Genomic DNA, 27524 nt, shown 5'->3' on the forward strand with positions numbered 1-27524 from the left:
TTCCTAATCTCACACAGAAAGAGCAAGCGGGAAAGCTGCCGTTTAAGTTGTCCCCCCTGTTCAACTCCTAATGGTGCTATTCTTACTGAATAAGTCACAACAATGAGAAATGTAATGGATTTGATTCATGCAGAGCAGTGCCAGAAAAAGGATTTTCCTAGATGCAGCGTAAAGAAACATATCTTCACAATAGATGTGCAGATAAACAGAGGATTTTATTCTTTCCTGGTGAAAAGAGATCAGCACTGGCCTATTCATTCAGTTCCTGATGGTCAATCCGTCTAATCTACTGTACTGTGTCTCTGTACATAGTGTGCCATAAGCCTTAAGGACAGAGAGGCAGTGAATGAGAACAAACCGTGATAGAATTAAAGAGTTACAATGCATGGTGAGGGTGCATTGGATTAAATCTGTTGTACGACAATCAAGGTTACGGATCATACCCACCAGTAAGTATCCGCAGGAAAATACAATTAACTTTTTAACAATTAACAATGAACTGTTAATTAACTGTCATCTGTTCGGATAAGATGCTTTTGATACTGCAGATTTCCTTTTTCCCTCATTAACAGTAAACGACAATGAATTTGGTGGTCTGTCACAAGTTGAAACCATAGAATACCTCCAACTTCTTAATCACATGATTCTACAGCCATCAGATCCATGTTAAGCCTAAACCAGAGATGCACACATGCTTTTTAATGAATCTATTATTTGAATGAGAATGAAAAGTGTCTCCCTATATTTGCCTTGGATAATGGTGTCTGCCAAACTGATAGATGATGAAAATGAAATGTGTTTTATATCAGAAACACCAATTCCCTGTCAAAATCGGAAGACAGGAAATCAATTACGCGAGTGATGTCAACTGGCTTGTCTTAAAAGCAAACATTAAGCTCTCCAGCTGAGACACAGATATATGCATATTGATAAATCATCCAAAAACAGAAAATATTGTTTACAATAGCTAATATGCCTTTAATCACTTTTTAACTTCCTCTTTGAAGTGCCAATAAGAAATATCTGTTCACCATGCATTAACAAATGTATGGGGTGGCTTTTTAAGGTCTTTAAAACTAAAACGTACCTTATTCGAATAGCTATATATAGCAATCAATTAATAGAATCATACTTTATTTATACAGTGCCCGATATAGAGCAAAAGGGTTGCACATTACCACATAAAAAGCACTCAATTGTTAAAAGACAATCAAACAAGTCTTTTGAGCAGGATCTGAACTGCAGCTGAGTTTGTATGCCTCTCACGCTGCCGGGGACTGAAGGAGCCAGCTCCAAATGAGACTGTTTGAAAGGAAGGCACACAAAGTAAGTTTGCCTCTGCAGAGCGAATGACTGGGTTTGGGACATAACGAGAAAGCAAAACAGATAGATAAGGTGGAGCAAGACCATGCAGAGCTTTAAAAGTAAGGAGTAAGATTTATATTGTCTTCGTTGGGCAATAGGCAACCAGTGCAAATGATGAAGGGGTTACATGTAAGCATTCATTCCACGGATGTGAATCAACTGCAGTTTCTTTTGATGTGTTCGATTAAAATTGCAGTTGAAGAATCTCATCAAGAACGCCTTCTTCCATATAACTATTCATTTAAAAGTTTATGAAAATATAAGCTGAAACGATTATTAATGAGAGAAAATGTAAACATTAAAATAAATGGTTTATTAGAAACTTAATCTACAGAGACGCAAATAATTCAGATCTAATAATGCATAAAACAGCATCTGAATTACCCTCCATTTGATATACATACAGCACTCTCTAGATGTATGCATATCCTTCTTGGAGTGTAACTAAAGGTTGATTTAGCAGATGTAGGTGTGCACTTTCAATACAAATACAACGTAAAACTATGCATTTTCTGTGTATTAATAATATATCTGTCAAAATGTTACATATATTTCTAATTACCCTGTGTAAACATTTATTCTCAGGAGACATATTTGATCACTTTTCCATGCAGAACCTCATCAGCTCCTACCACAGTTATGTAGCTCATCCTGGTTTTTTTTGTATTGGATTGAGGTCTGTGGTGGCCAATCAAGAACAATGATTTTGTGCTCAATTAACCATCTGCTGGATATGTGCTTCAGATTGTTATTGCAATGGAGAGTGCAACAGCTTTGTAAGAACTACAAATACTGAAGGAGATCAAAGGACAATTTTAGAAGTCATCGGTTATGTCCATTTTGGTCAACCTAACAGTGCAGATGGAGATCATATGTAAAAATGGGAACAGTCCACGTGTTGAAATGTGCACATTTGCCTCAAGACAAAAGCATATAACTAATGCATACTAGTATTGCTTATCTATGACTCCAAAAGCTTGTCATTACATGCAGAAATTATATAAAAACACACAACATGACAAGTGCACAAAATAACAAGAAGAAATAGAGAACAAGAGAGCACAAACTGTGTTCCTACAAATGCCTTTTGCACAAAAAAATAAAAACTAAAATCTAAAATAAGACTCACACATACTAAACATAAATTGTGAACCACACACAGCTAGGTTTTGCTGAGAAATTATATATATATATATAATGCTTATAATAGTAATAAATATATATTTTAAAATATATTTACATTTTGAAGAGGGCAATCTTCAGACAACATCCATAATCAGGCATATCTGAAATTGCTCATTATTTCAAAGAGATAAAAGTCTGTCTGAGATCCTAATCATGCCGTTTGCTTCCAGTAGATGCAGAGACTCTTCCCACTGTCTCTCCACCCCCACATCCCTGTGTGCTATTGATATTTAAGCACTGATTTAAGATAACTGCTGTAGTTATTAATAGATGCATCATATGCAACCCCAGGTAATCAATCCAATCAATCAAATGTTTTATTTAACCACATAAGTGCATGTAAGAGCAGATTCTTGAAAATCTCTTGCCATTTAAAAACACGGGGGGGAAAAATCCGTCTTTTTTCAGCAAGCTTTTTGCTGAGATTATGTTCCATACCCTGAGGGCTGAGAGTGATAAGACATTTCTATTGCAAAGGCCAAGACATGGACCACATCATTATGTCAGTGTCTGGTTGACATAATGGATTTCCTTTTATTACAATTTGAACATGTCCAAATTATTATTTTCGTTTTCCTGCTTCTCGTCCATTTTAACTCATCACCGAATAGCATGCTTGCTCTCCTAAAGTGGGCTGCAAATCGGAAAGTGTCACCCGATCCTGCAGTTAAGACATTTGGTTTTGTGCTGAATGTTAAACCCGGGTTGAACAGACGGAGACTGGGCACCTACTAATTTACAGTCACTGTGATTTACAGCTGACAAGTCATTCCAATAAAAACGATTCTAACTGTTCAAATGGACATGATTGCCAAGTTTGTATCTCTGGCAAAGCAGGAAAGATGGCTAACCTCAAAGGTCATTTAATGGTTATTATAATATATTATATCACCACTGCTAGATGAAGGCCTCCCCAAGATGTCTCCACTTGCTTTGATCTATAGCTTCCCTTTTCCATGTCACGGTATAATAAAAAACCTGGAATGCTGAAAAATCGAATCAAATCAAACTTAAGAACTTAAACTCTTTGACTATGCAAGCTATGTTCTAGTCAGATCCCTTTTTATTCATCATTTTTTCATTTTGCAACAACCAGATTTTTATTGTTGGCAAGGATGGAGCTGGTTCTGTTCCGAAACCTGCAGCGTACATTTGGCTGCAAAACCTTTCAAGAATAAATAAAGAAAACAAGCAGTCCTTGAGAACTTCTTGGTTATCTACTTTATGCAAAACATCAATTAATATTCAATCCACTAAAGGGCTTGCTTCGCAGAAACAGCGAAACAACACTGAAGTGGCACTTGTGTCACAGTGGAGGTTGTGTTTTTCTGTTTTTTTTCCTCTCCATTTTCTTCGTGATCCTCAGCTGAAGCTGCATCTTTAGCAGATGTCTGTGCAGCATTTCTTATTACTGCAGCTGAACTGATGAATACCTATTTATTCTCCATGCCGGCATTTTCATTTGCATGCTTATTTATGCACATATCCAGGGCAACTACCTCGGAAGAGATAAAAAAAATATATATATATATATATATATGTATATATTTAATTTATTTGGGTATTACGTTTGTTTTGAAAAACAGTTTTTGAAAAGAGAGAGGAGGAGAGGGAGGGAGAGAGAGAGAGAGATTGAGAGAGATCTACATGGCTCTGGATAAAGAAAGGAAGACAAGAAATTATCATTCAGGGAAACAGTTTTTACCAAGCCAAAAAAGTGTTTTGGAAGCTGTATTTCTTCAGTAAATTAGTGCACCAGTGAGAAAAAAGATAAAAGGCACGTCAATCTACATAAGGCAATTAACTTCACTTCAGATCAAACATGTATTTTTTAAACATTGTATAAGAGTGTGTTTTTCAAAGCTTGGCAACTTAATGAATCTGACTATTTGAAACTAAATTAGTATTATCTTCTTCAAAACGTGATCAAATACGTGAGAAAACACTTCTGGTTGAGAAAGATACAGTATTTCTTCATGTTTGTAAATGAAAACAGTAACTCAGTTCATTTAGTACACGCAACTGATTGGTTTTGTTACATTGCATTTCGTTGACTTGAAATTCTTGTTTCAATTCCTTCCTTTACCAATGCAGAGACCTAGAGGCATGCAGCCCTACTCAACTGTCAAAGTTTAATCTTTTAATTTTATTTCTTGTAAATCTTAACATAGCAATTACAAATCACTAAGAAACATGTCCCACACATTGTTTTATATGGTGTATACTGTTTTCTAAATATACTTCAGTATTCATAATTAAGATGCTGGTCTTTAGGGGTGGAAAAAATAAAAAAGCTAACTACACTGAAGCTAATTTTAACTTCAAAAGAAAGCGGTTATTTGGCTGAGTATGCAAATATGCCGATTTTACGGCCGGTTGGACATTTAGCCTCTGCAAAGGTACAGTGTGAGTGCTTTACATGCACAGTGGAAGCCGCGTGTGGCCAAAAATAAACAGGCTTACGCAGCCTGTGAGATTTGCTGCAATGGGAAACACTCGAGTTGAGCACAGGAATCCTGAGAAATAAAGAGAGAGTAATCCAACAAGCCGGTCGGTGTCCACCACACACTGAATGATTCCTCAGGCACCCAAAGACATCCTAACTGTATTAGAGAGCAGAGTGGCATCTAAATAAATGTTATTGAGAAAATGGGTCTCTAGCAAGAGGTTATTGTAGCAAAGTGATGAACTGTTTGCGATTATGACTGATTTGATGAAATCCTACCCTGTGAACCCCACTGACATCACACTATCACTATTACAAGAAAGCAGATGGTGAGTTTTTCTAATTTGGGCTGAATTTGGGCTTTTATGCTGAGTGTGTGTGTTGGCATTGCGGTGTATCATTCAAAAGGATTTTCATAAAGTGCTGAAAATCTGGATCTTGGTGCTAATCTTTGGGGAAAGTGACAAAGTCTGAAGGCATGGATAATTGTCACATTTGTCAGAAATCCATTCTGACTTTGATGTCTTTCTTGTGTCCCAGTTTTGAATCAGTCCATTTGGAAAGGTGAAAAGTTGTTTTATTGGTATTAAAATTGACACTTATTACAAACGAAACTCTACTGCACTGAGTATCTCATTTTAGCTTCATGTGGCCATCGCCTAAATGATTTTCTGTTTGCTGTCAGATAATATTCTTCACTGTCATTTTTCACTGAAATTCATATCACAACACATTATGATGTTTTCTTTTGCTCGGGTGGTAGAGAAAATCATTAGACACTTTAGGTAGTTCTGAGCTCTCAGCCCCAAAGCCACAAACAATTATCATCGCATTCACAATGATGCAGCCCTAACTGATGTATGAGTAATTGGACTTACACATCAATCTGTAACAGTTCCCCTCTCCATTACAGCACTGAGATGCTGCCGGGGAGATGAGGCCTGACATTGGCTGAGGTGCATGGAAACAGGATATCGAATCAAGACAGGGCCATTTTAGGATTTTAAATGCTTCATATCTGTGGAGAGAAAAACTGTCCAGCAAGATAATCTTCCTACTGTTGTTTTTCCTTTCTTTCTCCATTTGTTATGTGTATAATAATGATAAATATGAAACGTTTATTAAAAAAATAACCATGATGCCTTCTCGTCTGCGGTGTAGAATATTTCCAATAGCATTGTGGAACACTGTGTACCGCTGTACTGTTGCGTTTACACTTGTTTGTCTCTTGGCAGCAGATTCTGGGCATGCATACCTCGAACAGAAGTGCTGAGGAAGTGTTACAAATCATGACATCGTCAGGAGAGAATATTTAATTGCTTTATTACATTGGGTGTGAATTTTAATAAGGATAAATATTAATATTCTACACATAAAGGGGGGATTCTACATGTGGATTCCTGGCATGTCAACTCAAGTTTTCTGAATGCGGTATGGGTAAAGTATTTTATCATAAAAAATAAATACCTTCATATTGGATGAATGTAGTGCCAATACTTAAAGAGATATACACATGAGGTGTGTACCTTGAAATGGCATACATCTCATCAACATCAGCACTGATGTTCTGATTTAATTTGGAAAATTGAGATGTGTGTTATGAATTATTTAGAAAATGATGTTTCAAGCTCGAACTTGTTTTTAACTTTTTGTTTCCTCATGAGACTAAGTTTTGTTCTGCTTCAAACAAAGAATAGTTTTGCCCAGAATGATTATTGCCTGGATAGCAGGCACCACTGCTCCCATGCTGTCGGTAAGAGAGTTCAAATAATGAAAGTGATTGGAGGCTTAGTTCAGCCTGTCACTCAGGTGGAGTGCAGAGGGAACATGTATTATATTTCTGAAGTGAAAAGAAAGAAACCCCAGCATTTGTTATCAGATACATTATTATTATTATTATTATTATTATTATTATTATTATTATTAAATGTTATTATTACCCTATACATTTTTTAACCATTTCATAATTGCAATATTACATGAACAATAAAAAAAATATATAATTGTAATACCATTTGTTTAACTGTTTATCTCAAATTATTTAAATAATAATCCTATTAACAATATAAATTAAAATGTGAGACTGGATGCACAGTATCCATGTAGAAAAGGCACCATACTATTTTAATTAGATTGACTCTTGATTCTCTACCATTTCTGACTCACCTAATAAACAAATAAATACACACACACTATATACATATGTATAAATTGCAAGTGGCATTTTTGTTGTATTTTCTTCTGAATATCTGCAGTGTGACAATTATAACACACCCAAGTGTTACTTTTTTATTTATTTTAAAACTCACAAGTTTTATGAGCAGCAATTTACTCAGCACTATTTAGCAATCTCATGAAATCAGACCCTGAGCTGAATTAATTAATTTGCTGCAATATCACACCTAGGCTTATTCTAAACATTGATATCTCGGTGAACAGGTGTCTTAAATTAGATACTTAAGCAAAGCTCCAAACCTGCTATGCTTTACAGAATGTTAATCTCAGATCCATATAACTTCAGGCAGCCACACCAACACTTTCATACATATACATATACATATATATATACACATATATATATATATATACATATATATATATACACATATATATATATATATATATATATATACATATATATATATATATATATATATACATACATACATACACACACATTCCTCTCTGTGATATTTAATTAACATCACTTGTTGAAATACAGATTTTAGGTATTAATATTAATAAAAATGCTAAAAAGGTTACTTAACGTAATTTTTCCTTTGAGCCATTCAGCGAATAAATCTGGGTTAAAATCCAGTTAAACCCCCAATGGACTTTAGCCCACGCGTGAAAACCCACACATTATACAGCATGGTTTACAACAATAGGGGAGTCTAAGATGATGCAGGCTCAGGTATAAAAACTGTTCAAACGCCACTTAAATATATATTGAGCTGCTACGAGAGCAGCGTACTGTGCCGCCCAGAGGCCCAGCTCCAGACGAGACACTGTTGTTCTCCCTTTATGAGAAAGAAATTGGAAGGTGCCGGTGAAGTCAAATGAGATGAAATTGAGAATATACAATTTTGGACAACATTTCAGAGCTGAATCTTAGCACTACATACGGATTTTGTAAAAATATGTATTGTTTTTCTTGTATGGGAGACTTTTATTTAGATATGCTCAAGACGCATTCTAATGTACATATTTTTAAACTTTCTACAAGAAATGAAAGCTACATGAACGCTCTTCAATAATGTATTACTCTCTATGATTGTGGAAATATTTTCTCATATCAAAACAGCACAGGAAAAAAACCTTACTGAAAATAAGATGAGAAAAACAACAAGACAAAAGCACAAAGGAGTTTTAGAAAAAGACCTGCTACCTATAGTGTTTCAGGCTTCAGTTTGATCAATAAACAGTTGTGCAGGATTGCGGCACTGATAGTAATAATGTTTACTATTCGAAAATTCAAACTTTCTTTTCCTCCTTCCGAATTAGAATCTCAACTCAAACCCCCTCTGTAATCGCTTTACGTCTGACAAATCTTTTGAACTGTTTAGCCAGCAAAGCGCTCCCCTCAAAACACAGACTAAAAGCAATTACAGTTCAGAGCCAATTCAGTGCAGAATGAAACGCCACACGACAGCTCCCAACAACTTGTTTTGTGGGCGAGTACCATTCTGAGATTACTGTGCCTCAGCGTCGGGGGAGATAAGAGGAATGACATAAATTAAAATAAATTGTCCAATGCTAGCTGTGAGAACCTTGGGAAACAATAGAAGTAAAAGCATAAATGTCAATTTGGAATGATAAAAGATACAATCTAAATGTAATGGGAGCAGCCCCAAGACAACAGGAGGTAATAGAAATTGTGATTTTAGTAGGACTCAGCCTGCTTAAAAATAAATGAAATAGGGTAATTAGAAAACAGCAATTGAACCCTTTTTATTGTGAATAAAAGCTTCTGTTGCTCCATGGAAGAAACCTGATCGGTGAACTGCAAACTGATAGGGTATATGGTTCCGAACACTGACTGCTATGGAAAATGGGCTAAGTGGCTGTGTTGTGCATGGGGCGGTTCCCAGGAGATCTGAAATGGCAGCCGCTCACAATCATTTTCAATCGTGGAACTAAAATAGGATTTTCAGCCATGTCTGCTGTATTCCACTCTGCTCCCTCACAAAGGCAGTCCTTTCTAGTCCAGCAAGTTTTGTTTCCCCAAAGGAAGATGTATTTATCTGTCGAATGACACTGTTTGGAAACTTTGGAACTTCAGTTAGAAGGGGGTTTGCACATTTCTGTCAATCTGTCAGATAATTAGAATAATCGGTTTAAATGCATGAAATAAATGTATTCAGGCTTCAGTGTTTGCATATTAAAGATCAATATTGACATATGTTTGTGGTAATCAATAGCAATACATCTGTATTTGTTTTACTTTGCAGTTTTTGTATTCCTGAAATAATCTAACAGAGATAGTCAAAGTGAGCAACACAACTGTGTGAGTGCTGTATCCACAACATTATACTCCACATTTGTCAGCACTACACAACTACAGTATTACATTTGAATACCAATAGGGCCAAAACACAGATGGAGGGAAAACACTCTACTTCACAAAAACACCACACATCTTCACCACTCGATACTGAGCTCAGAAAGCTGCATCTAAACTACATCGAACAGGGATGTGCATACTTACATTGAGTTGTCTTCCGAATAAAGGCAAGGGCTGTTGAGAAATGATCCAACAGTGTTAAAGAGTGCAACCATGGTACCTTGATTGCTCTTACATTAATCACTTACACAAGCAGCCATGTCTGAATTAACTGACGGCACACTGAAAAGTTCTGCACGTTAAATACAAAATCAAACAAACACACACACACACACACACACACACATATATATATATATCAATATATACACCGAAAACATAACCAATCCTCCATCCTTATGTCTTGATGATTATCATGCAGTCTTTTCCCTGATTCAGAATGGCAATGGTAAAGAAAGATGGCCGAGTGGGTCAGACTGGTGTGGTGGTTGAGGATGAAGGTGATCATGAGGTAAATAAATGTCAAAACCTGATTGTGTGTTATTGAATGTAAATTAATTTGACTTTCTAAACACTGTTCCAGGCCTTCATAGTCTCTGATGTGGAAGACCTTTGCTAAATGCTTTGGGATTGCTCCACTGTTCAATAAGCACTTCCTGTTGTTGCTCTTGGCTTAGTACATCATGGTCTAAGGACTGTGGATTAAGGTCCTGGTCCAGTAGGGGAAATAAATAAAGCTCAGAATTTGGCATGGTCATAAGAGGAGTCATCTACAGATTGAGCACTAACCGCATAACCATCACTGTTACGTTTATATAGACAGATTGCAGAATGGACATTTGTCAGATTCTATTTGAATAGTGAGTTTAACCTTTAGCACTATGCTCACTTGCAGGAACATATGTCTAGTATGTACTTAGTAGGAAGAACCTAAGCACCCAATAACATATCATGGTGATATATCTGACCACAGGGATCTACACAAGTAAACAAACAAACAAACAAAAAACTGTTATTGATTATCAGATACTGGGATGGATAGATAGTGTTGTTGGGTCACGGAAATCATTTAAAGCTTTAGGGGATAAAGTAGAATGCATGGCTGAATACAATTAACTAACTGTTTTTGTTTAATTGCAGATAAATGTTGTTTCTGTTACTAAAAACCCAGAGATGGAAATATTAGCATTAGCTTCTTATTTTGATGGCCAACATGTACAATACAGTGGTAAAAGAAAGCAATTTCAACAAGGCCCTCAGTGAGCCAGGTATTGATAAATCTGTCTTATTGTAAGAACAAGAGCTACTACTGAAAATGTCCATTCAGCACATAATGACCGATTCCAATCATGCTCTGCTCAGTTTAAAGATGGCTCATCTTATTTGTCATTTTTTTCAGCACAGGATCTGAAATACCTGAAGGATATTGTTCCCATTTCAGGCTGTACTAGTCTTTTTTTTATTTTTATTTTACAAATATTTAAGGATAGGTCGCACAACTCCAAACAGGAGTAAAATGCAGACAATCTGTAGCTGGGTAAAATAATACATACAAATAAATAAATAGCAGATTTTAAATATTCAGTATACAACATTCATCCTCTCATGTTACTTACAGTGAGGGGAAAAAGTATTTGATCCCCTGCTGATTTTGTACGTTTGCCCACTGACAAAGAAATGATCAGTCTATAATTTTAATGGTAGGTGTATTTTAACAGTGAGAGAAAGAATAACAACAAAAAAATCCAGAAAAACACATTTCACAAAAGTTATCAATTGATTTGCATGTTAATGAGGGAAATAAGTATTTGATCCCCTATCAATCAGCAAGATTTCTGGCTCCCAGGTGTCTTTTATACAGGTAACGAGCTGAGATTAGGAACACTCTCTTAAAGGGAGAGCTCCTAATCTCAGCTCGTTACCTGTATAAAAGACACCTGTCCACAGAAGCAATCAATCAATCAGATTCCAAACTCTCCACCATGGCCAAGACCAAAGAGCTGTCCAAGGATGTCAGGGACAAGATTGTAGACCTACACAAGGCTGGAATGGGCTACAAGACCATCGCCAAGCAGCTTGGTGAGAAGGTGACAACAGTTGGTGCGATTATTCGCAAATGGAAGAAACACAAAATAACTGTCAGTCTCCCTCGGTCTGGGGCTCCATGCAAGATCTCACCTCAATGATCATGAGAACGGTGAGGAATCAGCCCAGAACTACACGGGAGGATCTTGTTAATGATCTCAAGGCAGCTGGGACCATAGTCACCAAGAAAACAATTGGTAACACACTACGCCGTGAAGGACTGAAATCCTGCAGCGCCCGCAAGGTCCCCCTGCTCAAGAAAGCACATGTACAGGCCCGTCTGAAGTTTTTTTTGTTGTTATTCTGTGTCTCACTGTTAAAATACACCTACCATTAAAATTATAGACTGATCATTTCTTTGTCAGTGGGCAAACGTACAAAATCAGCAGGGGATCAAATACTTTTTTCCCTCACTGTATGTTTAATTAGCCAGGGAAGCATGTCCAATGCAAACTGGAAGAAACTCCCTCAATTGTAATTTATTAAAATAGTATGCTGAAATCAAAACTGTGTACAATAAAACATTTTGGAAATTATTAACATATTTTGATGTATATGGCAGGAAAGGTTCCTTTATGTATTGAGACATACATAGCAAAATAGTACAAATGCATAAACGCAACACTTGAGGTTGCATGCAGACTTTGGGCAGGATTAAATCAAAACTTTGACCCACCCACTAATAGAGAACTACAGAAATGTACTCAGTTCCGGCTTCATTTTTAGTTAGATGCCACTTTCTTCTAATCATAAATGTAACTGCTATGATGTACAGGTTAGTAGTTTGCTATTAGAGGGTGGGCCAAAGTTTTGATTTAATCTGGCCTATTGTTTATTAATAGGTTTTATTTATTTGGTTGCGGTGTGTGCGTCTCTCTCAACAGCTTAAATTTGAAATACCACTATCTTATGTATCATACAGTTAGGTCCATAAATATTTGGACAGTGACACAATTGTTATAATTTTGGCTCTGTACGCCAACATAATGGATTTGAAAGGAAACAATCGAGATGTGCTTCAAGTGTAGACTTTCATCTTTAACTTGAGGGTAGTTACAACCAATTTGGGTTAATGGTGTAAGAATTACACCCATTTATATATGTGGTCCCCCCAATTTTAGGGGCTCAAAAGTATTTGGACAAACTGACATAATCATGAATTAAATTGTGGGTTTCAATACTTGGTGGCAAATCCTTTATGGTCAATGACTGCCTGAAGTCTGGAACCCATAGACATCAGCAGATGCTGGGTTTCTTCCCTGGTGATGCTCTGCCAGGCCTGCACTGCAGCTGTCTTTAGTTCCTGCTTGTTCTTGGGGTGTTTTGCCTTCAGTTTTGACTTCAGCAAGTGAAATGCTGCTCAATTGGATTCAGGTCATCCTGTCCATAGGATGTTGTTCCAGAACTGTACTGGGTTCTGTAGATGTTTTTTGGCAAACTCTAATCTGGTCTTCCTGTTTCCTGTTTAAATCTTGTGGTAAACCCTCTGAATTTACTCTGGTGAAGTCTTCTCTTGATTGTTGACTTTGACACAGATACGCCTACCTCCTGGAGGGTGTTCTTGATCTGGCCAGCTGTTGTGAAGGGGTTTTTCTTCACCAGGGAAAGAATTCTTCTGTCATCCACTACAGTTGCTTTCCGTGGTCTTCTGCACCTTTTGGTGTTCCTGAGCTGTACCAAATAGTTGATTTGGCCACACCTAATGTTTTTGCTCTCTCTCTGATTGGTTTGTTGTTGATTTCTAAGGCAAAACTGAAGGCAAAACGCCCCAAGAACAAGCAGGAACTAAAGACAGCTGGCAGAGCATCACCATCTGGAGATGTCTATGGGTTCCAGACTTCAGGCAGTCATTGACTGCAAAGGATTTGCCACCAAGTATTGAAACTCACAATTTAATTCATGATTATGTTAGTTTGTCCAATTACTTTTGAGCTCTTAAAATTGGAGGGACCACATATAAAAATGGGTGTAATTCCTACACCGTTCAGCAAATTTGGATGTAACTACCCTCAAATGAAAGATGAAAGTCTACACTTAAAGCACATCTTGATTGTTTCCTTTCAAATCCATTGTGGTGGCGTACAGAGCCAAAATGACAACAATTGTATGACTGTCCAAATATTTATGGACCTAACTGTACATCACATACAAATGCAACAACACATCTTTAAAAGATGACGTAGCATTTTCTAAGCCACGCATTTTCTTTTTGTCGAAGTTTGTATGAAGCAGAAGGAACACATGCTGTTTCATACTGTTGTAAGATTTCACACAATGAAAATGCCACATCGGTGGAAATACATTCCAAGCAAAGAAGTACGGTAAAAATAGAACTTATGAAGGAATTAAGTGTTGCATCCAAGACCACCAACACTGAAATCTATTAGAGGCAAAGCGAGAGCTGACAATCACCACAAAGACTTAATAGCTATCTCACAAAGTAGTAAACACCTTGTCAGCAATTTAGACAATTACTTGCTCTGTTTAAGAGAGTCAGTGTGTGCATTGTGAATAATATGGCCCTATTCTGTGCAACGCATAGAATGGAGATTGTAATGAGAAATGTCAAAAAGACACAGCTGCAATTCATGCAACCAAACACGTAATGACACACGCTGAAGGGTATGATTGGGACTGTTCAGACGGTGCCAGCGTGTTGAAAAGAATACAAACAACAAAGCCTTAGAAACTATTCCACAGGCCATTTTCACAGCAGAAAACATTGTTTCAGGCTGTAGCACTAGGCATTATTTATTTATTTGTTTGTTTGTTTATCATCATAAACTCACATCGATCTATTGTATTAGACAGACAGTTAAATTACTTGCATATTTATTTTTAAATACCACTGATTGACTTTTAAATGTGGTGTCATTTTAGTTTCTCACATTCTGATTCTCAGTTGGAGTGGGGTTAACTTCGTCAAATCAAACAATACGTTTATTCTGTGGAGGTTTATATACGTTTTTTATTACAGCAATGAACCTTTTTTATTTCACAGAAAAATAAAGCGGGCTGCTGAATACAAATCTAGTGACTGGGTGTAAATGCATATACTGGAACTTTCCCGTTGCAGGTACTGAAATGTTGCTAATGCAGCCTGACCAATTATTCTATTTTGTAGTGCAGGAAATCCTGTGAAATGAAGTATAATTTAGCCAATTCCATCAGGCGTTTACACAAGGGAAACAAGTTCACAATGACTAATGTGTTTGTGCTTTGCCCCTCCAGTTGAATTGCCTTTCATGATAATTACACTTCTAAATATTTGCAATATGAAAAAAAAAATGGCTTCTGTATTTATTTAGTGCATCGCAATTATTTTTCCATATGACCTCTCTTCAGAAAAAACAAACAAAAAAAATGGTAAGAGATAGATCTTGATTCAATTTAAATAACAGAAAGAAGAAGCTGGGAAAGTACATCAACATGCTTTTTATACAATGCTTTTACCCCTTTGCTATTCACATTGTGTTAACTAAAGAACACCTATCATGTATTCACTGTTCACAAAGAGACTCGATTGACTGAAGTGTGTAAAATGTACAAATGCTAAATTGCCTTCAAATACATGACTGCCCTGTTACCAACAATGCTTCCAACGTAATTAATGACTGAACCAATGAAAAACTGAAAATATGAATGACTGGCAATTTGAATACAATCATTAAACAGCAAGATATCACACTAAAATATTAAACAAATTACTTCATCCATGATGCTATTTAAACAGACTGTATTTCCCTTTATTAAAACAATGTTGTCCCTAGTACTAAATTATAGACGAGGAGATTATGAATCCCACACAGGTGTTGTAGATCCATGTAGGCATTATACTCGTGAGCAGAAGCTTTTCAATCTCTCTCAACATCTTTCTCTGCAATACATATGTAAATAGTGTAAGCAGCAAACCTAGGGCCAGATTAAATCAAAACTTTGACCCACCCACTAATAGCAAACTACAAACCTGTACATCATAGCCGTTACATTTATGATTCGAAGAAAGTGGCATCTTACTAAAAATGCAGCCGCAATTGAGTACAGTTCTGTAGTTTTCTATTAGCGGGTGGGTCAAAGTTTTGATTTAATCCGGTCCATAGACTATTACCATTTGATTATGACCAAATTACCAATTGATTAGCCATCAGTTTAGCTTTTTTTTACCAAATCCGGACATTTGCCACCATTCTGTTAATTAGTGAAAAGGTGTCTAACTATTATAGTATTGAGGTGCTAAGTTTCTCTAACAGCTAAGCTAGAGTATGCATACACTAACAAATATAAATGTAGTATTTTGATTTTACTTTAAAGAATTAAAACATTTACTTTTCATTACTGCACATTTACTTGGATTTACATTATTACTATTTCTTTTTTCTTGAAATTTGTATAATATGTTAATTAAAAGTACTTGTAGAGTACATTGTTACAATAACAAGTATTTATTTTGTTTACTGAAAATAAGTAATAGATTTAATTACACTTTAAATTGCAATTGCTACCAAATATTGTACATATTGGACTACACTAATGTATGCATATTAACTTATTTTGAGTAATTGTATTTATTAATTTAGGAACACTGAAGTATTATTATTTTTTATGTGTACTAGTGCTCCTGAGAAAGACAACCATTTGAAACACACACAGTTCTTTATATGAATAATTGTAATATTTAAAGGCATACATTTTTAAGAGCAAACAATAAAAACTAGTCATGCGGACTTATTTACGTTCTCAGTTTCAGTACTGAAAGTGTTAAAGGATGTTAAGATGAGATAAAGTATATCACGTGAAAGTGAGCTACTACAAGACATGTGGAGCAACAGAATCAACTTTTGGTGGGGAGAAGGCCTGAAGAAATGGAACACCCCAGGTAGAGGGGAAAGGTCAGCGAATTAAAAAAAAATACTACCACTACAGAAGGGAAATCTAATCAAACGGAACAGATTGAAATGCAGTTCCAACAGACTGTGAATGCCATTGCATGTGCACTGAAGGTATGCAGGGTAGGGGAAATACTCTGTGGATTTCTTACTTTTTATATATATATATATATATATATATATATATATATATATATATATATATATATATATGAAACAGAAAATATGTTTGTAGAAGGACATGTGCACTATATTCTCAAGGTCTCTTGCAGTTTTGAGTTCTCTTATCTTGTTTATTTATTTTTTATTTTAGCAAGACCTAAAAATGGGAGAGATGTTAGTGACTAATCTAATTAAATAAATAAATATATCAACCAAAACCCAGTTGCAGATGTTTCCTATAAATACAGTGCAATACAGTTTGACTCACTTTTGGTAATGTTCAGAAAATAATTTTGGAATTATTGGCATCTTTCACATAATATATAAAGAAAACACTTTACACACACTCCCGGATATAAGAAACAACAACACATTAATAATGGCTAAAAAATAAACTTAAAATGAGTACATACATACATCATACAATCTTGTATTTCTCCTGTATAAAGTGTTATCACAAAAAAAGTGGATTTCATGAATTTGATTTATCTGCTTTATGTTCCATAAGACCAAACACCAGTAACTGGATAAAATAAATATTTGAATTGGACATTTCTACATGGCAGCACTGCTCGTCTATATAATTCAATCAAATATAACACACAGGACCAAATAAGACTGAAATGTTTAATTTATGACTTTAGTAATTCTTACTAATAATCGCATTGGTTTTATCATTAGTAGTAGATGTATTATCAATAAGCATTTATATCTGCATAACGAACAGTGAAAGAAATTTGTCTGCACAGCACATTTAATTAAGTTTCGAAGAGAGTCTCTTTATTAAAGCCTAGTGTTACTACATTGTCATTCACAAAAGACAGATGTGAACAAAGCAGTACACGGAGCTTTTTTTTCCCTCCAATCAGCTCTTTTATATCCTCGGTGCAGAATCTAGACTTGTTAGCTTCAACACACAGCAACATAATCACTAAGAAGTAAAACCCTTGATAGGTTTATCAGTCTTTCTTTGAAGGAATATCTACTTCTAATGGTTACCGGTAAATGACAAATGGGGGATCAGCAATGGCCGAAGTTTCTTGAGGATGGACAATATTGTAATTCAAGATCCACCAAGTAATGCAAATCATGTGTTGGGTTTAAAAATAAATCCATTAGGTTAACATAACATTGAGAGACACTGCAATTTCCAATTTTGTTTCAAGGTTGTTTTTTGAGCAATTACAGTGTCAGTCTGTGCACTGGAAAGGTTGAATTCATTTACTGCGTGGTTACTCTAGTTATGATTGATGTCGCTTTACCAAATGGTAAACCAATTACTCCAATGATGTAATATCATTTTAAGAGGGCTATAATCACATTGCTCTTGAACTTAGAGCCTTGATGAGCTTTAATAAAGATTTATAGCAGATGAAGGGCTTTTACAGTATTAACAATGGATTGTATATTATGTTTCCCCCTAAATATATAACAAAAATAGTGGGGGTATAGTATTCTAGGCAGATAATATGGCAGCTAAATATTTCTAAAATATGTGTGGTTTTAGATTTTCTTGACTTGAATTTCAGCATTGCTAATAAAGAATCTCCATGACAAAACTCCATGTTATTTGGTCCTAAATTTCTAATCACAAATCCATAAAAAGTAACTTGAAGCCAGGACCAACACATTATTATTATCATCTTATGAAGATCAAGCTTAATGCTGTTCTTTGCAAAATCAATGCAGTTGTACACATCTAGAATTTTTTAAAACCACCATGATTTTAGATAAAATCTAATCAATGAATACATTAATGAGTCTACTTCTCACTAAATTGATTTATTCTCCCAATTGCTTTGCTCACATGATCTATTTATTTTGCTACACTTCAAAAATCCATCACTTAAGTGAAGGTCATGGCCAATATCCCACGGTGCCCTGTACAGGCTTTCTAAACAGGAAAAAAATCAGATAAGATTACATCAGTGACTTGTAAATTAACTATTTATTTCTCTCTCTATCTGTCTATCTACCTCCCTCCCTACCTGGATACCTACCAACAGATCTTATTTAATTGAAAATAAAGTCATCTGTTGCATACTGTAAAACCAATCCTGGACTAAAATTAATTTGACTATGGCCCTCTGTGAGATCCTGTATCCCTCAATCAAAAAAAGCCACCTCTGCTCTCGATCTGCATTAGCTCACGGAGAGCCGCCTGCTCCATCACTGGAGAACGGCTCATTCTCACAGACATATAAAAGAAGGCTTTGGGGAAGGACACTTCTAAGGAAAATATCACATCGGGAATAATTTGGAAGGCATGCCTCTCTCTTTTTGGATGACTTTGAGGTATGTGGAAAGTTTAAGCTTTGTTACAGCTTATTCAACCGGAACAAAGCTGGGCCACGTTCAGTGAAGAACAAAGAGGTCTGAACGGAAAAAATATATATATATTTTTTTAGAGAAACTGAAATAGGCATATCTCTATGCACAAAACTTTCCAGTCTGAAAATAGCTACATTTTCTCAATGTTAAATCAGCAACGATGGTTTACACCTAAATGAATGATGGCAAGATTTGTTCTTAATGCACCAATAGGTCTTAAACCTTGTCTAAAATAAAATAGGCCTATAGTTTATCATATAGTTTATAGTTTATAAACAGTTTTCCTCCTGCACACAGAAATTACATACATGTTTCCAAAAATAATTTCCAATATCAAGGTTTACATTCGTTTTTAGCAAGTTAATCATGTAAGAAGGTGAACATAAACAATAACAACAAAAACTAAAATACAATCCAAGAGAAATAATTCAAATGCTCTATCTTCTGTTACAACATGCTTTTAGCCCTAAATAATCCTCGGCTTCTCAGACATGGTATGCCTTTCAGTCTACAGCAAATAAAGGGGCGGGAAACTAACAAAGCCACCCAAGCATGCGTAAGTGCACATTTTTCAGCATGTCAAAAATGTAAGGTACAAAAACATATTTTAACAATGCTAGAAGTTAATTTGAGGTCTCTTGGTTTTTGTTAAGATTTTGAAGTTATTGTAAAGCACACAAGACTGACACTTTCCTCATTCTATAATATATATTGTTGTCTCTGTCTAGAATAAGCATTGTCTTTTTGTTTTTTGTTTGTCAAAAGAAAGTAGAGAACAAAAATAAAAAGAATCAAACATTTAAGGGGGACCATTTGCCCATTTTGAATAATCTCTAGAGGATTGACAGTACTGAAAAAAAGACAGAAAAAGGTCGAGAGCCAGAGACGAGAGATACCGGACAGGCCTTTCATTTCTTACCGGTGTTTGGGGGCTGTGGTTGCCCGGCACAAGTTCTCAGCAGGTATGTGTTGGGTGAATATTCATCATCAGGATTGGACTCCAAGATGGGGTGGGAGGCGTTGCTTTCTAGTAATGGCATCTGGCAATCTCTAACGCCAGCAGGTGAGGGGTGATGGGAGCCGGTGGGAGGAGCAGGGGCAGGAGGGAGCAGGCTGGACGCGGGAGTGGGTGGAATGGGGCGACCTGAGGAATGGACAGAGGATCACAGGTTACCAATGGATGGTGTGGAGCGAGGGAAGGAATATTCTAGAGCAACAACACACTAAAACGTTGGACAAAAGGATTAAAGCTCTTCATATACAGTAAACATATTTTAGTTTTGTTTTATCAAAAGGGAATAAGGTTTATTTTTGTCTATAAGATTTTTTTTAATCTTTTCGTTACATGTATGGCTCCACCTGTATGGAATTTTCCGTTAGAAAAGCCTTTGTTAAAGGTCTAACTTGCTTGTCATATGACAGTCAGTTACTAGTGTTACCATTTCCAGTGGCACATGCTGTAAAACATTCCAACTGGTAAATATTTTAGCTTGGAAATCCTGTCGTACTAATCTATTTGAATATTGCACAAAACGGAAGCAATCGCCTGCCATGCCATCTCATATCCCTGGCAGAAATACACTTGGATACAGTTTACAACTCTAAAATGACAGCACATACATCTTGCTAACCTCCAACACTCATTTTCTATACCTAACCTTAAATTACAAGACAAGCTTTTTTCCCCCCCACTCTCTCTTTCCTGAAGAGGCCCTTGTTCGGTTATTAGATTCACATTTCAGTATCGTTTTAATGAAAACAGCTGGTTCTTGGTGCCCTGTTAACAGCTATCTCCTGAGTGCAAAACCCTGCTAAGAGACAATAACATATGAAACACCACCGTCTGCTGCACTTTCATACCTGCCTGTCTTCAAAAGAACATTCTGCGGCTTCAGTGCACACCCAGCAAGGAAAAGGTACTGAGAGGATTTAATTATCTATAGACTTACATTGAGCTTTTTTTCAAATAACTGCCATCAACTTTTCTCTCTCTCTTTTATTTTTTATTTTTTATTTAATTAGCCTATCCTTGGGCTAAATGCCAGCAGATGGAGAGTGTAGCCTCTTGTTAGTTTTCAACCTCAAGCTTGACCTGAATAACTCTTTCCATTTAGTCCCTGATGTCTTCAATGAGAGCCTTAAAACTGTGGTAGTCTTACAGGCTTCTCCCTGGGCTCACGTGTTTAGCGTTATTGTCTGTATTCTGCGCTCATGTAAGATGGCAAACTAATGGACACGCTTCTACATTTAAAGGTTGTGTTTATCCAGCACACGATCTTTATTGATTATTATCTCCAATACAATGTGTGTGTGAATATTAGGTTTTCAGGTTGTGTTTTCACAAGTGGCTATTGCAAAAGAAGCTCGGCCCCCCCACTCCTCTTTTCTCCATCCTTTCTTCATATCATAAACTGAGGCTGTGGCACACCCTGAGATATGGACAGCTGATAGAACTGGTCTCTAATGAGGCCACCAAGTAATTTGACAAGTGGATTCAAAGGATAGTCAATTAAGCCACTAGGCCTCCTAGGCTTAGCTTCCAAGCAAAAAAAAAAAAAAGATTTTCATTTGTTTTTTCGCCCTTCTTAGCCAAAAACTGAAAATATTTATGTCACCACATTCCCTACCAGTGTTTGAATAGACTACAAAATGATCTATGATTCTAATTAATGTACAGTGATTAATGTGTTGAATAGTAAACAATAATACATACACATGCAATACACAATACAAACATGACTGAATAATCAGTTTTGAAAAAGCAAACTCTGACAGGTCAACAAAGTAGGGATAAAATGTGTAAAAAAATGTGTTATGGCTCTGACAGTTTGCATGCATTTCTTAATTGTTTATTTAAATATAATGTTTGTATGTAATGTTTCTGCTTTTTGCGTTAACAACTAAAACATGCTATTTGTCTTTTGCATGCTTTATCCAAGTATATTCACTCACCTCTATTATGATTGTGCTCAAAATCTTGCACAAAGCATGACCATGTGATTGTACAGTCATTAAAATGGCACATGCAGTGCAAGCCAGAAGGTAGGTGGGAAAAATGGCACCTCGAATAATGAACCAGTGAAAATTTGAGGTGTAATTACTAGCTGGGAAGCTCAGCACCAGTGTTGGTTACCTTGAAGGCACAGAATACTCATTTCCACCCAGAAGTGCTAATGCTTTATTCCCACTTTGTAAATTTGTAAATTTGGTTGGGAAAAAATGATCACACGAATCCCCACAATTATAGATACCGGTTTGTAGTGTACAATGCACCAGTGGCTTGAAAACTCTATGTATTGTGGGAAGATACAGAAAACATGTGAATTTAAATGCAAATTGATTAAATACATTCATACATGATAGTCAACATTTTTCCAAGGATGTCGTTATATTTTATAAAGAATTCAGGAATGTTGAGTCTGTATATTAATGATCTGATATCAATAATTTGTAGAAATGTGGTTCTCTAAAGTTATTTCTATTCCCTGTGTGGAATAAAAAGCACACTGTGAGCTGCACATAAAGGTGGCTTCATTCATTCAATTGGCAAATGGCTGATAACGTGGATCTTTAAAAGCTCGAGTATTGAAGCTAATCTCATTAGTCTAACAATAGTGTCAGTGAGACCATTGCAAATCTATCAGAGAACCCATAGTCAAACAGGTTTCACACTGAGGTTCAAATGGAAAGAACAAGAACCTGAAGCAGCATTTTCCCACAGTTATGTCCAGTCTTACAATACATTATAAGGATGCCCTATGTCCGTTTATTGCACTAATCCAGTGTGAGCACTCTGGTTTAAAACACTGCTTCCTTTCTACTCTGAGCACAACACACTCGGGTTAGACGCCTTCTTGCCGTAACACGTTGTCAATCGCATTTTCAAGTACAGAACCGGCCATTTCAAAGGCATTATAACTTCACAAACATACTCTTTAAATTTAGACTATCCTCACAATATCACAAAGCACTATAATTTGAGTATGCAATCTGTATTATTATTATTAGTGGTAGTAGCAGCAATAGTATTATTATCATTAATACAGAATTTGTAAGGGCTAATTAAAAGCTACAATCATGTTGTCTATTTAATTTTGGAATCAGCATCAAAAGCATAGATATAAGCTAATGGATCTTTTTATGTTCTTCTGAAGGCAGACCCTCAAAATCTACGACTAAGAAGAGGTTGATTATGAACCAAGAGAGAGCGAATGGCGGTAACAGAAATACCCTACTGCTGTGCAAGCAGTAGGAAATGAATGGAATTCCTTATCTGCTCTGAAATGTTCAAATTTACTTTTGTTAAGCATTCACATAATTACATTCAAAAAAGCTGCCGATATCAAAAGATGTACTTGTTCCATTTACATTTTTATAACCCGATGAAACAGTGTTAAATAAGCAATCCTAAAGATAGAGCGCCCTGTCAGTCAAAGAGGATACTGCTAACTCTTTGCATGCATGCATATAAGAATCCCGGCACTCATTAAAAGAGAACACATCCTAATCAAACTTGTCTCACTAAATGACAGTACCCCCCCTCAACAAATTAACGAGAACAATTTCCGAATCTCAGATGCTGTCAAACAGGGCCTTGTTGACCAATTTATCTTAATACCACCCATCTCTGCTGCTTGTCAATCAATAAGTAAAACATTCGTTGTTGATTGCAGTTTCTCTATCTCTACAGCTCACTGTTTTCTACCAGGCAATTTACTTGGAGTCAATCAACGTCAGAGTAGACCTTCTTTCAACAGAGTGGGATGAAATTTGTTTAACAGTAGCAAAAAGAAAGCAGAATGAGTGAATTAATTAGAACTCCCTCCTCACACATTCCATAAAGGTGCAACACCGCTTTTCAGTTTATCAATAAGTTGACATATTCTTGCATATTTTTGCTGGACGACCAGTTGCAGGAGGAAGCATGCCTCCAATGAAATCTAATCTAAATCTTTGAATAAGGTTTAGAGAATAGATTATTTAGCTATCACACATTCAATGTAAACTAATAGGAACATCAGAGAAGTCAAGAACTCGTTTATTAAAGCTTGTTTTCTTTATGAAGCTCAGGGCTCACATTTAGAGTTTTTTCTTCCTTGTTATTATGTTGTTGTTGAGTAGTCATAGTTGTAACGATCAACATAATCAAAATCATCATCATCATCATCATAATCATGTAATTGCACAATTACATTCATTGAGTAATATTGACCTCTTGAAGACCAATAAAAACTACAGAAATAGGCAGATGTGAGCATCTCAGTTACAAAACATATCCAATAAAAACTGGAAATACTGTTGAAGTCCTTCTGAGTTTTTAAATTATCCATTCGGTGTCCTGCCATTCAGGCTTTTTACACCGTTCTTTAGTAACATATGCTACAAAAACCATGACAAATCAAACCCCAGATGTGTTTTCTCCTGCAGCCCACTGGTGGAAAGTTGGATTATCTGAGCATACTAGTGTTGTAACCTTAACTACTGCGGGAAAATAAATAACCAGCAAATGGTCATTAATCATATTCTATTATGTATGACATTAAAGTCACCACCCTTTGGTTAATGTCCATGCTGCAACATCATACATAATCATTATATGATACAAAAGCACCAGAGAGGATTATTATTTATTTTCTAATCCACAATACCTGACAGGTTACACATCTCTGGTTTTAAATAACATTCAGGGTTTGGGTTATCAACAAAAATGTTATTAAATGCAACACACACAAAGCAGCAATTTGAATTCATAGAAGACGAAGAAATCAGCAATGTCTTATACGATTTTTATATGTTTTTAGTGATTGGTATAAAATTGCAAATTGCACAAACTCAACTTGACATATTTAATTTCCCTTGTACCCTTTGAGGTGGCTGAATTATTTAATTGACAAAGCACAAGAATAAGAGCAGCAGAGTTAAGTGCAATGCAATCAAACATTGTATTAATTACAGATGGCTTTCTTACCAAGACTATTCACTATTTAATTTAAATTGTGCTCTGATTGGTATATTTTCAAAACCAGTCAGTAAAAGTCCTCAGGGGTTGGGGAAATATTTGTACTCACTGGCATCTGTTTACCAATACTGTTCTTTGCATTGCATTGGAGGGTCTGTGATGAAGATGCATTACATTTCATCACGAACGCAGGAAACGCACGTTCAAACGATCATGATTGTGTGTATTCTTTTTCTGTTATGTATTATGACAAAGGAAATCAAGTTAAAAGCATTTATTAAAACATACATCAGCTATTATAGCAGTACGGAGAGTAAACAAATAACCGGTACTTATCTTCTGCTTGTTACGTGGGGGATGATTGCTGAGAAACAATGCAAAGACATCGCTTGGAAGCGAGTGTTTAATCCTGCAGGGAATTACTCATGCTTGCTTTTAACTTGTTTTGCCTGTATTTGCTTTGGTAAAGTATGTGGGCTATTAAATTAAAGATGTGATGTCAATAGCACAGAGGTTTACCTGTAGTATTGATACATTGGTTTAGTCCTCAGCTTTTTGCAATGTTTTGGTTTTTGGGTAATTGCGACTACTACAGGGGATTACTTCCCACAGAGTCATTGACCAAATACAGTTAAGACAGAAACCTATTGGACATGTGTAGCATGGGAACCCCAATTACAACAAACTGTTAATTTACAGGTAAAACATAAGAATGTTTATTACTGAATGAAAGCAGCCATTCCCGATACAACTTCACAGCTATTATTTACAAACTCCAATAAAAATATAAGCAGCAATTAAAATGTTAAATCATGTTAATTAGGAAAAAAAAAATAATAATGATTGCCATTGATGGCCAACAGCAATTATGGGACTTAATTTCCTACGCAATTAGACTGGAGGGCATTTTAGCTTTTGTAATTCATTTTCCAAAATTTAAAAGGTCATTATAAATTGCTTTGTGTTAATAAAATGAGGTTTAGTTATAAGGGTCGGTGATTCAAGCACGTGTCTTTGACAATGATGCAATCTTTTGTCCTTTATTGCGGGGTCATTCCCTCAGTACAAGAGAAGCTGTTGTAAATATCTGATTGACATGCCTTGCTATACTCAAACTAGTATTTTATTTTAAGCCTAAACTAGCCCACATGACTTAGCAAGCAGTTTCCAACCAACTAAATTAAGTCAGAAACCGTAATTGTTGTATTAATGCTTCTTCAAATGCGGCACTTAAGAAATTAACTGAATTTCTACAATTTGGCAACACGTGCTCTTGTCTGAACAATTAGACACCTTTCAATGTATTAGTATAGATCATGTTTCCTAAATTACACATGCATCAATGCTTTTATTTATTATATTCATCTGCGTATTTACAATATTTTATGCACACTTATTTATTTTTATTTAATTTTAAGACTATTTTGTGAAAGGAATACTGCACCTGATGCGAACTGAAATTAAATGGCAATTGTCAGGGTCAACACTGTCAGTGCTGCATACACTACAATATTATTGTTTTTTGTTAGTTTTGTTTTTTACTGGGGAAATATAAAATATATTACTAGCAAAATTGCCCTAGAATATTTTCTCTCTTTTGATATTTAAAAAGCTTACTTGCTGTCTGTCACTATAGAATATCTCATTCGTGTAACACCAGGAGTCAGTGTGATTTCACTTCTGTAAGAGACCAACAACCATGCTGAAGAGGAATGTTTCAAGGTTTGTATAACACTGGTATAAATTCATACCATAAAATGTATGTGCAGCTGTCCATCAGGAAGAAAAAGCAAACAACAAACAACTACATATCTTTTAATGTTCATTGTCAAGGTGAGAGGAATACAAATATGTTTTCAATTGTCTGCATATATATATATATATATATATATATATATATATATATATACATAGTTTAATCTTTGGTTTCTTTTCTCATTGGTCTTTAACAATATAAAGGTGCAATGCCAAAATGTAAAGCTATGTAGTGCATTACGCTTATGCACTTTCTTTATCTCCATACAATAAATAGACCAAACCAAACTGCTAAAACTCCTTGCTTCACGGATACTCAATTTGCATTTGGTGTATCACTTTCATTGTCCATCTGCCCACTGCAAAACAAGTGGCCAAAGAATGAAGAGGAGACAGCTGGAACCTAGTCACTTGGAACGTGACAAATTACAAGCATAATGACAGTAATTCATCATCCCATATCTGTTGCACTTTCTTCTCTCTGTTATCAACCACTAATGCAGTGCACCACAGCACAAATGCACCTGTAATAAACCACGAGAGAGGCTGGAGAAAGTTTGGACAATGTACAGGTAAAGTACACAGTAAAAAAAAAACATGGGAAACAAAAGTATGACAGAAATGTATCACTGTTAGCTTGAATCTGTTGTGTTTGTTTATTTGGACGTAATTTACTTAATGTGCACTTGAAGACTGACCACCTAAACACAATACACATAAAACCCAAGCCTCGACAAAAGCCTATTCGAGAACCTGAGGTGTAAAAGCCGATCACAAGAGCTGCCT

At 35.8% G+C, this 27524-nt stretch overlaps 1 protein-coding gene across 1 annotated transcript in view; it reads right to left on the bottom strand.

Annotated features, from left to right (window-relative positions):
• The window catches only part of LOC136763088 (teneurin-2), a 213857-nt gene that overhangs the window by 121330 nt on the left and 65003 nt on the right, over positions 1-27524 (bottom strand). The window contains exon 2 of the mRNA XM_066716811.1: positions 19944-20168. Coding sequence (XP_066572908.1) covers positions 19944-20168 — 225 coding nt within the window. The remainder of the gene's footprint in view (positions 1-19943; positions 20169-27524) is intronic.

Source organism: Amia ocellicauda, chromosome 11 (assembly GCF_036373705.1).
Source record: "Amia ocellicauda isolate fAmiCal2 chromosome 11, fAmiCal2.hap1, whole genome shotgun sequence".
Classification (NCBI taxonomy): Eukaryota; Metazoa; Chordata; class Actinopteri; order Amiiformes; family Amiidae; genus Amia; species Amia ocellicauda.